General features: G+C 44.6%; 1 protein-coding gene across 4 annotated transcripts in view; it reads left to right on the forward strand.

Annotated features, from left to right (window-relative positions):
* The window catches only part of Map2k5 (mitogen-activated protein kinase kinase 5), a 224,972-nt gene that overhangs the window by 98,794 nt on the left and 110,109 nt on the right, over positions 1–16,069 (forward strand). For all 4 annotated transcript variants that reach the window (XM_075965562.1, XM_075965563.1, XM_075965564.1 and 1 more), the window contains one exon: positions 1,948–1,996. In XM_075965562.1, the coding sequence (XP_075821677.1) occupies positions 1,948–1,996 (49 nt within the window). The remainder of the gene's footprint in view (positions 1–1,947; positions 1,997–16,069) is intronic.

A 16,069-nucleotide genomic window follows, 5' to 3' on the forward strand; every position in this document is an offset into this window, starting at 1 on the left:
AAAGAGGCTAATCGGGTGGCATTTATGCAGTGGCACCTACCCATTTCCTGTCTGGCCTGTGCCCCGTGCTGTCTGTGTATGTCCTCCACATGCATGCTTTGTCCAGCAAGCGTGCCTGCTGCGGTCACCTCGGTGCCTTCCATCCTTCCCTGCTGCAGTGTTACAGACCTTCTTAAAATGATTTTCATTTTTATTTTATTTTAAAATTGCAGAGAAGTTAAGAAAATCATTTCAGGAGTTCCCACAGAGCCTAGGTCAAAGTTGTCTGGTGAAATTTGACACATCTGGCTGAAATGTATCTTTAGCTTGGGCCATTGCTTTCTTCTCTTTTCTTCACATCAGCTAAGTTTGCCATGTAAGGGCTGGGATCCTGATCAGGCTTTCCTAGCTGCTGTTGGGAAAGGTGATTTCTGTTTTAGCTGCTTCCTTTCATGAGTCAGTTTCTTAAAATATTCTTGCGCTAGATGTAGTTCCTTGGTACAGCACCTCCTGAGCACACACGGGCCCTTGGCCTACTCTCCAGCACTACCAAAAAGTAAAAGTAAAAAATTTTCCTTCATCATAAATAATAGCGTGACTTTTAAAATCACCCAGGATTGGAGAGACGGCTCAGCAGCTCAAAAGCGCTTGCCCTTATGGACCCAGGTTCAGTTCACAGCTCCCATGTGACAGCTCACAACTCTCTGAAACTCCAGTTCTGGGCATACGATGCCTTCCTCTGACCTCCATGACCACCAAGCCCACACATGTGAACATACATTTATGCAGGCAAACACATACATAAAAAATAATAAATAAAGTCATTTTTTAAAAAAACCACTCAGAGGGGATGTACTCACTCATATTTGGTTTCTAGCCATAAACAAATGACATTGAGCCTATAATTAGTGATCCTAGAGAAGCTAAATAAGGAGAACCCAAAGAAAAACATATAGGCATCCTCCTGAATATTAACCTTCATCAGGTGATGAAAGGAGACAGAGACCCAATTTGGAGCACCGGACAGAAATCTCAAGGTCCAAATCAGGAACAGAAGGAGAGAGAGTACGAGCATGGAACTCAGGACCGCGAGGGGTGCACCCACACACTGAGACAATGGGGATGTTCTATCGGGAACTCACCAAGGCCAGCTGGCCTGGGTCTGAAAAAACCTGGGATAAAACCGGACTCACTGAACATAGCGGACAATGAGGACTACTGAGAACTCAAGAACAATGGCAGTGGGTTTTTGATCCTACTGCACGTACTGGCTTTGTGGGAGCCTAGGCAGTTTGGATGCTCACCTTAATAGACCTGGATGGAGGTGGGTGGTCCTTGGACTTCCCACTGGGCAGGGAACCCTGATAGCTCTATGGGCTGACAAGGGAGGGGAACTTGATTGAGGGAGGGGGAGGGAAATGGGAGGAGGTGGCGGGGAAGAGACAGAAATCTTTAATAAATAAATAAACGAAAAAGAAAAACACTCAGAGGCCAAATGTTGTAGTTCATGCCTTTAATCCTAGCACATAGGAGGCAGAGGCAGGTAGATCTCTGTGGGTTCGAGGCCAGCCTGGTCTACAGAGCAAGTTCTAGGGCAGCCAGGGCAGTTTCACAGAGAACTGTGAAAAACCACACACATGCTTGGAAATACTGGAAAATTGTGTTAAAAGTCCTTATTCCTCTTTCTGTCCCTCCCCTAATCTGCCCACCCCTGAGAGTTTAGCATGTGACCTTCCAGGTTGTTTCACGACAAGTGCTCACCTCTTCTCTTTGACACACCCAGTCTTTGGAGAGCAGTGAGCTCACTAGCAAGGACCATGGTGCTCTGCAGTTGGTACCCCGAGAGCATACGGACAGGGAAGTTCAGTCAGACAGTGGTTTAAAGGAAAATGTGTGCTTTGTTTGTTTAACTGTGGAACATCTCCTTTAACGTCCGTAACTGTACTGTTTTCTCTTTCGTAATTTTAGGTTGTTAAAGGCCTTACGTATTTGTGGAGTTTAAAGATTTTACACAGAGGTATGTTCTGGGTTTTACATGTGGACTTAATGTGGGGATGGAGGAGTCTCTGCAATTGCCTTGGTTAAAGGAAGGAAAAAAAAGCAACACCATTTCAGCCAACTGATATGACCATAAAAAACGTGATTGTTTGTAAATGTTGCTTCCTTATTTTCTCCCTCTTATTTCCATCTTTTCTGCCTCCCCCCCCCATACTAACTAGGGAATTAAATTTTTGTGCAGCACATTTATCAAGCATGTAAAGCACATTTTGTACTGTTTGAAAACAGTGGGCTCTGTGTTACTTAACTGGGTCCGGCCCTCCCCTTCCCCAGTCCTTACAGAACGTCAGGTGTCTTCCTGAAGAGATTGCTTCCTGTTCCCTGGAAATGAAACTTTAGGCAAGGACCTAATGATAGAATGAGAAACAGTCACTTGTTCTGGTGACATGGGAGAGAAGGGTCTGGTCTGTGTCATGTTACAGGAGGAGCCTCCTGTTTGTCTAATGTTCCCAAGATGTCTGAATTCATTGGGAGCAAATTGCGAAAAGAGAAAGAGATGGTGGCAAAGCCAAACCACACACCCAACTTAGCACACACCTGCTGGTCCTGACCGTGTACATCTGGGGAGCGCAGCAGTCGGTGTACAATGAGACGTGATTAAAGCAAAAGGTTTTGTTTGTTTGTTTGTTTTTAAATTTGGTTTCAGCCAGGCATGACTTCTTTGTAGGTGGTCTTAATAGCCCCATGCTTCCCAACTTCTTCACCCTTTTTGTAGAGACTATCTCCATTTGGAAAAACACAACATTCAGTTTTTGAAGGCATTCGTGCTGACTAAATGGAATCTTAAGATCCCCGTTGCCCCCACCCCCACCCCCGTAATGCCGTTGTGTTTCTAGGGTGTAAAAGGTACCAGAGTGGTGGCTGAGGGAGCCGGGCTGGCTTAGTATCACTCTCCTAGGTATCAGTATGTGAACCCATCTGCTGAGTGGTGAGCTAAAGAAAGGGGTTTTCTAACCTGGTCGGCAGGGGCCGCCTTCCTTTCCTGTGCTTCTGCCCCTGTACAGCGCCACGGAGCCATCATAGCCAGGGCCCGTTTGCTTGCCTTTTCCAGACATCTGCTGTTCATTTGGCATGGGATCTAAGGGAAGGCATCCGTGCTCAATAGCAAAGTCTTCATTAAAAGGACTGTGCTTTGGTAACGGGAGTGTTGTTAGAAACTGAAACTTAGCATTGTTCTGTACTCTGGGCAGACAGGATCATTCTGGACTAGTGAATTCTCTCTAGCTGGAACTCTCTGGAACTCTGGTGGGTAGGAAGTGTGCCTCGGATAGTCCAAAGCACCTTTTCTTTCCCCCCCTTTTAAGTGGCAAATCATGCTGTCGAGGGGCTGTACCTCTAGAATCCTTGTTTCTAAGTTGTTTGCTTTAGTCTCCTTCCATTTGTGAGCGACAACCAGATGTGTCTGTTGAGATATGTCATTAGACGTGTCTCAGATGGATTTATGGGGATCTGAAAGCCTAGGGTCAGATCACCAGGACAATCTTCCTGTGGTCATTGAGCAAGCACAGTTGACCAGAGCGCTTGGAGACCGGTGTACACATCTTCTCTTGCTGTTTGCAACCGGGGCTCAGAAAGGAGCTTTGGTATATTGTGGGAAACAGTTGTGGTGACTTGGCTGATGGCCGATACAGAGGTTTCCAAAGAGAATCATGAGTCCTCCTTCAGGTTTTTCTGGCCCACTCAGGACGCAGAGCAAAGCCACTATAAATACTACTGTGGGGGTGTCTGTGAGCTCAGTGGGATGGGTTGCACAAGCCGTCCCCAGGGGCTTCAGTTTGAAGCACGAATCAGGGAAGTAATGTGTGCCTGCGTAGTTAGAAAGGTGACTGGGTTGCAGACCAAATGAGTGTATGTATTCCCTAGTAAGGGACACTCAGCTCTCGGAAAGTGTGCCGTGGTAATAATAGGTTTACATGTTTGGCCTTGGAGTTACATAGCTATTCACAGAGGCTTTTACCTTCTGAATGTAGAGTGGAAGGAGTCAGGGCCCTGGAGACTTTTGTAAAGGGCTGTACTGAGAAACTTAGCCTAAATTGAGTATGTTTTGTCCATATTTAATAACTTGGAATTCATAAAAATAAGATTAAAGATGCCTTTTTATTTACCAAAAAGCTATTTAATTTTCTCCTTGATTAAAAAATTGTAGCTTTTTAGATGAGTTCAATCAGGCAATTAAAGATCAGAGCTTTTAAGTTCAGCTAAGGCAATTAAGTAGGTAATATGGTTGTTTATACACTTGTACTGTATATACGCTCACCGCTGTTCCTTCTTGCACGCACACAGACTCATTTTTGCTTCCTCTGATTGATGATGGGAATACATCTGAATATGTGTCACATTGTCAAATCAAAGCTGGGTCCTTTTATGGAGGCTGGGGGAGTCTGATCGAAGTGGTGTGAGGAGACAGCCAGCGAAAAGAAAACGAACAAAACACTAATGAGCGATCCAAGCTTTCCCACTTTGTGTCGGTCTAAGTACTGAGAACCTGTGTTCTCCTCTGATCATCGTTTTCTAAGGCCGCTCCCCCCCCCCAGACAGAGCAGAGAATTATTAAAATGACATTGCTTTATACTCAGGAGTGCACATTTTCTAAGATGAGGAACTGGAGACATGTTTGGTTGCCTGATACCAAAGAACAGACTTCTTCTCCCATAGAAATAGCTTGGTTTGGCATTCTGGGTTTTAAGTACAGAAAATGGATAAGTAAAATCCAGGGCCTCTTTCTCGAGTAAGTGAGACTGTAGAGCAGAGCGAAGTCTAAACAAGAAGCAGCCGCAGCCTTCCTCCCATGATGCTTGGTCCTGTGAGTGTGCTCGGCTGCACATGGCGTCACCTGGGGATGGTGGAACTTGGAGTTCAGCAACTCCTGCCCAGGCGAGACCACCAAGGGTGCTGCTCAGTCAGCTGTTTCTCTTGTTTAGCATTTAATATTTGAGATGATAGATGGGAGAGAACTTTGTGAATAATCAAATGTTAGTCCTATAGATTTTTGTTATAACTATGAATTAATCACTCCATCCAATCAATAAGAATACTCCATTACTAAATCCAGCCAAAGAGAGAATTATTGTGCTTTGTGTTATAGGGTCAAAAGATTCCATAATTCCTTCTTCTAAGTTAAAGCAGATGTGATGACATCACATGAAGATATACTTATTTAAAATGTTTGAAACGCCTACCAAGATTAACTACTGTGGAAAAGCTGTCTGCATTGTAAGACATAAGTGAGCGCCCTGTGAGCACAGCCTGTGCTGACCGAGAGTAAAGACAAAGAAAGTGAGCGGGTGAGAATGTGTGGGGCCAGATCCGACATTCCAGCAAACACTGCAGCTTAACTTCAAAACATACATCACCACTAATGAGGTGAGAGCCCTGCATATTAATAAACCACGGCTCCAGTCACAGCCATCATTACCCACATCAAACATAAATACAAGATTAACACCTATGCCATTTCTGTGGGAAACGTGAGAATGCCCTGGCAGTAACTGCTCTTGCTTTCCCCGAGGATAAAAGGGAAATGGAAGGGTAATGAGAATAGAACTTAGATTAAGAAAATAAAGCCGGCCGTCAGTTGGGGCCATCATACAGAGATGCAGAGAATTACAGAAAGATAAAGCTAGACCTGTGTACCCCAGGATACCTTTCTACATATGGACCTGGGCAATTTTACTTGCCTTCTCCATTAGAAAAGCTCGAGGCCGGTGAATACCTGTTAGTCCAGCCCTTGGGAGGCCGGAGCAGGAAGATTGTGGGTCAGCCTGAGCTATAGGATGAAACACTGTCTTGAAAAGAAAAGGCCGCTTTGCAGAACAGTTTTGCCCAACTAGAGATCTCTGTGTAAGGAAAGAGACTTTTGTCTGTAGCCAGACCACCCTGAATGGGTGATCTGTCTGATCTCAAAGAAAAAGCAAGCTAGCAAAACGCTGCAAGTCTTATCTTCCCTGGTGGTACCATCCCCAAACTGACCCTACGTGGGCTTCTCTTAGATATCTAAACTCGTGTTAGCTTATTCCATAGCTCTTTATTTCTTACCTGTGTTTGGTGTCATTGTGAGCGCTTGGGTGACATCAGTATATGTAACACAGGCTTTCTACATTCATGAAATGTATCTTAGCAGGATGGAAGAGATGACAAAAAAAGAGAAATATTCATAAACAATAACTACAGTAGTGAATATAGAATGCACTAGAAAGTGGTTAGCTACAGAATGGAAGAGTTGAGTGGATCCAGCACCGCAGGGACATGGGGGGCTTGCTCCCATGGCGACCACAGAGAAGAAGGCTGTGGATGAAGGCTTAGAGGAGTAGAGTTGGTCAAGCTAACACAAGGGCATTTCTGAGAGCATGACCCAGCAACTCCTCTCCTGGATGTTTACACAGGAGAAATGAAGCGTGTGCCCCACAAAACTAGTGAGCAACTTTTCCCAGTGGCTTTATTCATAAAAGACGCAAATTGGGAATAAGTGATGAGTCTTTTAGCAGGTAAAGGGGTGAACATCCAGACAGTGGGGTGTCCCTGCAGCAGCATGGACAAATTTCAGACAGGTCACACTAAGGCTCCAGCTAAGCATACTCTGGGAAAGGTAGATCTGAGGATGGGAAGCTTTAGTAGCTGTTGAAGGAAGGGTGGGTTGTAAAAGTTTGAGGGGAACTTAGAGGACTCATTCTTCAGGGAGCCAGGCAGATGTTGGGGGCTTTATTTTGTCTTATTTTGTTTTTTAAGGAAGAAAGCAAGGGAGACCTTTGCTTAATTGGGGAGATGCTTAGAGTGCTCAAGGAACAAATTTGAGGGCCTGAGTTTGGATCCCCAGTCCCCCTGTCAACAGACAGGCAAGGGAACAAAACTGTGACCCCCACAGGAGGGGAGGCACATAGAAGAGGACTCTTGAGGCTCATTGGCAGTCAGTCTGGCCATATCAGTAAGTTCCTCAGAAAGGCAGGTGGAGAGGTGCAGAGGAAGATACTCAGTGTAAACCTCTGAGCAGTGCGCATAGGTGCATGTGTATCTGTACACACACACAGCACACACATGTGCAACACTCACAACACACACAAAGACTTGTCTTAGATCTTACCAGCGTCCTAGGTGCTTGCACTAAAAATGGAGTAGTGTCATTAGTAGATACTTTTTTAATTAAAATTTTTAATTCATTAATAGTATGTGTGCATGAGCATATAACAGTTCCACCATTCAGGCCCCAGAGGTCAAACTGAGATCATCAGGCTTGATGGCAAGTGCATTTGCTCACCGAGCCATCTCACTGGCACTAGTAAAGAATGACACGTAAAGTCACAACTTTGATAAAAGGCAACCGCATCTTGAGCTGTATTATCTTGAAATAATTGTAGATTCATGAGAAATTTCCAGAAAAGAACGTGCAGAGAGGTATCCTTCTAAAAGATTCTGAGAGGACCAGAGGCTGGTTGTCTCGGAGAGAATAGCCAAGAAAGTGCTGGCCTGTGTCATATAGTTAGTTGCCAATACCTTGTAAATGACATCAATGCAGAATGCAAGATAAAAACACTATAAACGTATCCTACTCCAAAATTATGTCCATGAGAAGAGAAAAGAGAAGTAAAGTCTTTGAATTTCTTAGGAAAAAAAATCGATGTCAAGGTCAGAGTGTTCAAAGCTGTCTGAATGTGGATAAAGCTGGGGTTTGTGGTAAAACTAAGCAGGAAACTAAACTACATTCCCAAGAGTGATTCCTTCCTCGTGGGGCATTGCCACCACTAGAAAATTAACCCGGTTGGTTTTAAGTGATTTATGAGGAGCTGTAATTTGCATACAGCTTCCATACCAGAGAGACTAGGCAGCTGGGCTACCGTTCCAGTTCCAGGGAGCTCAAGTGGCCTAAGCCATATTTCTGCTTCCTGAAATACCAGGGGTTTTTTGTTTTTTGTTTTTCAAGGACTGGTTAGCATTTGAGCGATCCAAGTCAATTTAAAAGAGTCACCCCCAGTTGGTTTTATGTCGCAGAGGGTAATGACGGGAAAACTGGGTGTGAACGTCTTCTTCCTAGTGCCAGGGCTGCTTAGTCAGGCGGATCTGGTAGGGGATGTTTGTGTGAATGGGTATCGGCAGTGAGAGCCACGAATAGACCTTGGCTCCTGCTTAAATACATTACATGCCAGTTCTATAGTAGATCGTAACTTGTGAGCTGACTTAGCCGATTAACTGAGGTAAACAAAAGACTTCAGTGAGTATGAGCTGTTGGTTTTTCTTCAGCTCTGGCTACACACGTAAACATCTCTAGAAATTAAACCTCCTTGCCTGTGTTGGCATTCTCTTTGTTTTGAGTTTACAGAGGTTTCCGTATGTGTAATAATGGTTCTTAAAAGATAAATTCTATACATTGTTACTTAAAAGAGTTCTATATATTTTAAAAAAAAGTGCCAGGACTATTTAAAGAACTTTCCAAACTGAACAGAAAGAACAAACGAAAAAGTCAATCCAGTTAGATAATGGGCAAAGGGCCGCATGGAGAAGATGGTCAGCCTCGGGGTTCTGTAGAGAGCACAGACCCACACTGACGTGAGATGCGCTGCATACCTCTGAGAATATGGCTGCCATCAACAGGGACAATTGCAAATGCTAGCGAGGCTGTGGAGAATCGGGTCAATTGCTAGCAGCAGCGAAAGAAGGGATAGTCCCACTGTTGATACTTCCCAGGAAAAGAAGCTCACAGCTGCCCTAATAACCCAGAAGTGAAGACTTAGGTCCACGTAGTACCTGTGATGGGGAATGGTTAAATGAGCCCTGGTGCATTTGTATCGTGGATACTGCTCAGTGGCGGAAAGGAGTGGGCTGTTGTCAACACGCTGGAGAAACCTGCAGAGAATTATTCAGAGTGAGAAGGGCAGTCACAAATTTCGCTGCAATTCATATAGTATTCTTGAATGATAAACGTAGAGAAATGGGAGGCAGATCAGTTGTCTCTGGGGGCTGGGGAAATAGGGTAGGAAGGAAGGGAGTCCACCTACAGAGGGCACAGTGAGTAAGCCTTGTCATGGGCATGTTCTCCGGTTTGAGAGTACTGGGCTTTGGTTTGTTTGTTTTTAATTGTTGATTTTTATTGAGCTCTACATTTTTCTCTGCTCCTCTCCCTGCCTCCCCCCCCCCTCAACCCTCTCTCATAGTCCTAGGCTCCCAATTTACTCAGGAGATCTTGTTTTTTTCTACTTCCCATGTAGATTAGATCTATGTATGTCTCTCTTAGTGTCCTCACTTTTGTCTAAGCTCTCTGGAATTGTGGTTTGTAGTCTGGTTTTCTTTGCTTTTTGTTGAAAAACCACTTATGAGTGAATACAAATGATAACTGTCTTTCTGGGTCTGGGTTACCTCACTCAAAATGATGTTTTCTAGATCCATCCATTTGCCTACAAATTTCAAGATGTCATTTTTTTTTCTTCTGTGTAGTACTTCATTGTGTAAATATACCACATTTTCCTTATCTATTCTTTGGTCGAGGGGCATTTAGGTTGTTTTCAGGTTCTGGCTATGACAAACAACGCTGCTGTGAACATTGTTGAGCACACATCCTTGTGGCATGATTGAGCATCCTTTGGATATATTCAAAAGTGGTGTTGCTGGGTCTTGAGGAAGGTTGTTTCTTTTTTCCAGTTGATAGTTTTTGCTTGTTTGTCGGAAATCAGGTGTTCAAAGGAGTGTGGGTTAATATCCGGGTCTTCGATTTGGTTCCATTGGTCCTCCTGTCTGTTTTTATGCCAATACCAAGCTGTTTTCAGTACTGAAGCTCTGTAGTAGAGTTTGAAGTCAGGGATTGTGATGCCTCCAGAAGTTCTTTTATTGTACTGGATTGTATTGGCTATCCTGGGTGTTTTGCTTTTCTATATGAAGTTGAGCACCGTTCTTTCGAAGTCTGTGAAGAATTTTGCTGGGATTTTGATGGGCATTGCATTGAATCTATAGATTGCTTTTGGTAAGATCGCCATTTTTACTATGTTAATTATACCTACCCAAGAGCATGGGAGACCTGAGAGTACTATATTCAGTTCTTTGTCATGTATAGTGTGCTATATAGTTTTACAAGATGCTACTATTATACAAAACTTCACAGAAGCCAGTGTGGTATGTCTCTATTCTTTCTTCCAAATACATGTGTCTCTTTGGTTATCTCAGAAGACAACTATCTTAGGGTTACTATTGCTGTGACAAAATACCATGGCCAAAAGCAACTTGGGGAAGGAAGGATTTATTTGGCCTATTCTTCCACGTTGTAGTCCATCGTTGAAGGAAGTCAGGACAGAAACTCAAATGAGACAGAAGCCTGGATGCAGGAGCTGGTGCAGAGGTCATGGAGGGTTACTGCTTACTGGCTTGCTCAGCCTGCTTTCTTATAGAACCCAGGACCAGCAGCCTAGGGATGACACAGTTCACAATGGCTGGGCCCTCTCCCATCAATCACTAATTAAGAAAATGTCCTACAGGCTTGCCTATTGCCCAGTCTCATGGAGGCATTTTGTTAATTGAGGTTCCCTCCTCTCAGATGACTCTCTTGTGTCTAGTTGACATAAAACTATCCAGCATAATGACATTTAAAAATGTGTATCAATATATGTCAAGAAATATATATAGGAATCATGGGTGATTAGTCCTCTAAAAACCTTCAGAGTGGAGAGAGGGTTGGGATTTGAAGTAAATTTGGGGATCGTTGTGTGCTTTGACTCACAGATCATTGTACTGTTGGCACACAGGACCCTGTCCAGCTATCCATCAAGGGGCACTGCACAAGTCGCACAGTTGCCTCTGAGTTTTGTCTTCTAGGTAAATCTAAAGTTTTGGAGCTCATCAGAAGAGGACCCCCTGTGGAGGATGGAGGCCACAGGGTGTACCATGGTTGTTTGTCGGATAAACGAGTCAAGTCTTTTTTTCCTGGAACTTTCTGTAGTGCTTTTCATTTCAAAGTCCTCCTGAGTGAGGAGTGGACAACATCCTGAAGGAATGTGTGTTGGCATGAGCACAGCCATATCTAGGCCCCCAGTGCCTTAGACCCATGGGGCTAGCTAAGCCTTCCTCTATCCATGTATGAGTTTTACAAATAGTTGACCAGAAACTATCAGCTGCGGTTTCCTTCTGAATGTTTATAGGCTGCCACTGTGCCCCTATAGACTTCCACCAAGATTAGCCAAACCTGGCTTGCTGAGCTGTGTACAGTATATGCACCTCTTCAATTCAGCTGTATAAAATTAATGTGGAGTGTTTGTGCTGCTGCCAGTGCCCTTAATTAGAGTACATGGCCCTCCTGATCCCAGCTTTTCTGTTTCTGTGTCTGCTGTTTCTTCCCTGTCATCCCAGTTAGGTCAATCCCTAGGGACGTGTAAGGTCTCAGCAATCCCATGTTGTCCATGATAGTTTAAAAGGGAAGAGAGTTGTCATCAGGTGGCCCATTCTGCCAAGTCCAACGGGCACACTACTATACCAGTAGACCAAGGGCGTGGCTCCTTTCCTCAAGGGCATGGTTGAAGGTCGACACTGTGGAAATCAAATCTACTGTTTTGCTTCTTGAGGAGTAATTTCTTTTGGATTGAGTCTAATAATCTTAATCGTGGTGTTCTTACTGTAGTCAGCAGCTCAGTGTCTTCTGGGGGGGCTGCTGTAATGGACCTTTGTGAATATTATTTTTTTTTTATTTTAGTCTTCATGACAGCCTTGTGAGGGGTGTCTGCATCTCCATGTTTAAATGAGGAAATTGACGTCAGAGAGGCTCATGTCTGGGGAGGCAGTAATGGTTAGCAGTCTCATGCAGGAGTTATAGGATGAGACTGAAGGGTAATTCTGGATCTGCCCTTTAATTCACCAGGGGTCAGCCTCTTCATCTTCATGAGGTGACAGCATTGTGTCTGCAGCCCGTGTGCAGAGCATGGTGGTTATTGGTAGTTCAAACCATTGCTCCTCAGAAGCGAGAAACTGAGAGAGCTTGACTAGAATACTCTCCAGGCTTCCCTCCTAGGCTTCTCTTCTTTCATAGAGAGAAATCCTAGCTTGCTAGAAATGGAAAGACACTCAAGGAAACCGTCTAGATCAGTTTTCTTGTGAATTTCTCAGAATCACTCACTTGGTAATGGTGAGGCTGGTATGAGAGTCCGGCCACTTACTGTGCTCAAATGGGGTTCTGAGGAAGGTGCAGCTCATTAAGATCAAAGAGCTGAGTCAGAGAGACGGGTTTGTGACACCATAACTGAGTAATTTCATTAATTTGAGTCTTGATTTACTCATCTGTCAAGTGAGGCCAATCATGATTCCTATGAGGGTTGGAGTAAGGTCAAATGAAACAGGGCATGGCAGTGACGATGCAGCCCAGGTTAGCACACAGCAGTGCATGGCAGTGACGATGCAGCCCAGGTTAGCATACAGTAAGTGCATGGCAGTGACGATGCAGCCCAGGTTAGCACACAGCAAGTGCATGGCAGTGACGATGCAGCCAATTTAGCATACAGCAGTGCATGGCAGTGACGATGCAGCCCAGGTTAGCATACAGCAGTGCATGGCAGTGACAATGCAGCCCAGGTTAGCATACAGCAGTGCATGGCAGTGACGATGCAGCCCAGGTTAGCATACAGCAGTGCATGGCAGTGACGATGCAGCCCAGGTTAGCATACAGCAGTGCATGGCAGTGACGATGCAGCCCAGGTTAGCATACAGCAGTGCATGGCAGTGACGATGCAGCCCAGGTTAGCACACAGCAGTGCATGGCAGTGACGATGCAGCCCAGGTTAGCACACAGCAGTGCATGGCAGTGACGATGCAGCCCAGGTTAGCACACGGCAGTGCCTAGTGTTGTCTACTGTAGTCATCGTCTCTCCCTTGAAAGGGTTTGCCAGCGTGTGCTGCTCCACATCATTTATTCTGCATCCCACATCTTCATCTGTTTCTCCTCCTAAGGAGCATTAATAGTTCTGACTCTTCATCCCGTGATGTCTTAGACTCAGATCACTTTTCAGAGTGAGGGGAGAATGTAGTTTTCAGACTCCCAGAAGTCCATTCTTCCACAGTTGGTATTCCCCATGTGTGGACCAGGATATGTGTAGACTGCAGGTGAGACCTGAGATTCATAACTTTAGAAAAAAAAAACTTTTTTTTTTTTTTACTATGAAGGAATTAGGGGAAGCAGGTGGAAGATCTAGTTCAGTAATAGAGATTTGACTTGCTTGTGCAAGGCTCTGGGTTTGAGCTTTAGCAGCACAAAACCAGCAATAAATAAAGTTTGAAGGAAAAGGGGGTTGAGGGGTGCAAGCCTGTGCCCTTCAAAAGTCTAGTGCTCGGCAAGAAGGGAAAGCCGTATATTGTGCCTCCTACAAGCTGAGTCCTGAGACTCCAGATAGTAGCTGCCACTTACCATAGCTAATTGTGCTGCTTAATTTTATGTAGGGCTTTTGCGAGAATGCCTGGCTGCCCACCCTTTATTCTATGATGGAGAGGAACTTTGATATTGTGGTGTGGTTTTTCTCCTAGCTGCATTCCTGTTGTGTGCAGATGGCTCTGCGATACAGTGTCACCACAGACTGTATAGAATCGTACCTGCTGTTCTCACTCACTAGGGTGCGGTCCCTAAGAAATAACTAAGGGATATATCGAGTGTTATCTTCTCATAAGACAATTAAGCTCAATGTAGGAATATTGCCAAAGAGTTCTGGTCCAGGGCTGGGTGAGGTTCTGAGAATGGAGACCTACTCCTTGTGTCCCCCGGGGCCTGATGAATGAAGACTAGTTTTAGGGAGGGATGACAGCAAAGAAAATTTTAGTTATGTTCTAACATGGTCTCGCAGCAGAGCTGTGTGGCACATTTTACAACTAATGCTCTTTCCTTAAGAATTCAATCATAGCCGGGCAGTGGTGGGTCACACCTTTAATCCCAGCACTCATGAGGCAGAGGCAGGCAGATTTCTGTGAGTTCAAGGCCAGCCTGGTCTACAAAGACTAATTCCAGGATAGGCCCCAAAAGCTACAGAGAAACCCTGTCTCAAAAAACAAAACAAATTCTATCGTGTATGCTGATGAGATGGTTCAGTGGGTAAAGGGGCTTCCACCATGCTGGATGGCCTGAGTTTTGATACTTGGGACGCTCAGGGTAGAAGGAGGGAACCTACTTCTGACTTCCACGGGTGCCCTGTGGCATATGCTCTCCTGTGCTCTTGCACACATACTTAAGAGAAATAAATATAAATAAAAAGAATTGTCCCGTAACTGCTTTTAAAATAACCCACTCTCTTAGCGAGGGTTTCTGTTGCTGTGAAGAGACACCACGACCACAGCAACTCTTATAAAGGAAAACATTTAACTGGGACTGGCTTAGAGTTTCAGAGGTTTAGTTCATTATCATCATGGTGGGGCATGGTGACATGCAGGCAAACATGGTCCTGGAGAAGCTGATAGACTTTTCCAACAAGGCCACACCTAATAGTGCCTTTCCCTCTAGGCTTCTGGGAGACAATTACTTTCAAACTGCCTCACCCAGTGCGCCTTACCCCTGAAAGACCAAGCAAGTCAATATTGTAAACACACTAGCGATCAAAAGGGAGTAGCAAATGCCATCACCAACACCTGTGGTGAGCAGCTCACACAGAGGTCGCCGCCTGTCTGTGTGGCCCTCTTTTCTGACAAAAGCACACACTCTGTCCAGAGTCAGTTTCCCCCAAAACTGCTCTGACCAGAAGTCACCTCTTTAGTCCCTGTGTCTGTAGCCACCCTTAGTCCCACAGCTAAGCCCTGACCCCTCATGTTGTTTGGGGCGGAGCTGCAGCCAGCACTGGTTTAGGACTCAGCCTTGATGAGCAGGCCCCAGTTTACAGCTGCTTGTACAGCTCCTGTAATGGCTAATTGATGCCGCCTGTGTAAAGATCCAGTTTCCTGTGTGAGGCAGTTATGGGCGGCAACATGAGTCCTGTCGACATGATACCAATTTCCACAGTCAATTTGGTCAATTCAGTGGAAGGAGAAAAAAAATCAGACCATCCTGAAAATCAGTCGGAACAGTTACGGGAGGTTACTGAGGCGGCCATGGTCGCCTGACTGTGCTTTCATGTTTGAACCAGTTGATTTTGTGTTTCGTAGGCATAGCCTTGGTCATTTGGGGGAATCTCGTGTATGTAAAATGACACTTTAAAATTAGTACCTTTTAAAAAATACTAATAAATAATAATCATTGTGGTGACCCAGGCCCTTTTTAAAGAATGCATACCAGCTTTTAAAAGGAAGTAGCGATCGTACTGTAATATGCAGTTAAGGGGGGTTGAGTGGTGGCTCTTACATTTCCCAAAGGAAAGTGTCTGCAAAACTGGATTATCAACCAGTTTTCTGGGAAATAGTTCCACTTCTGATAAGTTGTGTTTTAAGGCTGTTTTTTTAAATAGCTGTTGATATATCATTTATACACTAAGAAAGGCCCCCACTTTAAGGATATGATTAAAAATTAGCTAAATAATTTTATACTATTATGTAACTATTGCTTTAATCTAGTTCTGGAATATTCCATCACCCTAGGGAAAAAAAGTCTCTATAGCCATTCACAGTCAGTTCCTGCCCCAGCTCTGCTTGTCTCTCCAGTCCTTGTCCCCCTCCATCCCAGGCCCTGTCCCACTCTCTAGGGAACACTAGTGTATTTTCAGACTGTATGGATTCGCCTCTTCTATACGTAAGTAGAACATACGATATGAACCGCTGGGCCTTGCTCACATTTCCTCAGGTTGATCTGTGCTGCAGCATTTGCCAACCATCCATCCCTTTTTATTGCAGAATACTAGAATACTGTTATGCATGTATAACGTAGTTTATCTGTCCATTTACCAGTGGACGGAGAGATATTTGTAATTGTATGTGGTTTGGGACTGTTAGGAATAATGCTGCTGCTGTTTGTGTACATGCCTTTATTTTTTCATTTGTTTATGTTGGTCATTTTTATTTTTAAGGTAGGTTCTCAGCACGTAGCCCTGGCTAGCCCAGTACTCGTTACGTAGCTCAGGCTGGCAGCAAACTTGAGACAGAGCTCCTGCCATAGCCTCCCAAGTGC

Source organism: Microtus pennsylvanicus, chromosome 3, assembly GCF_037038515.1.
Source record: "Microtus pennsylvanicus isolate mMicPen1 chromosome 3, mMicPen1.hap1, whole genome shotgun sequence".
NCBI lineage: Eukaryota > Metazoa > Chordata > Mammalia > Rodentia > Cricetidae > Microtus > Microtus pennsylvanicus.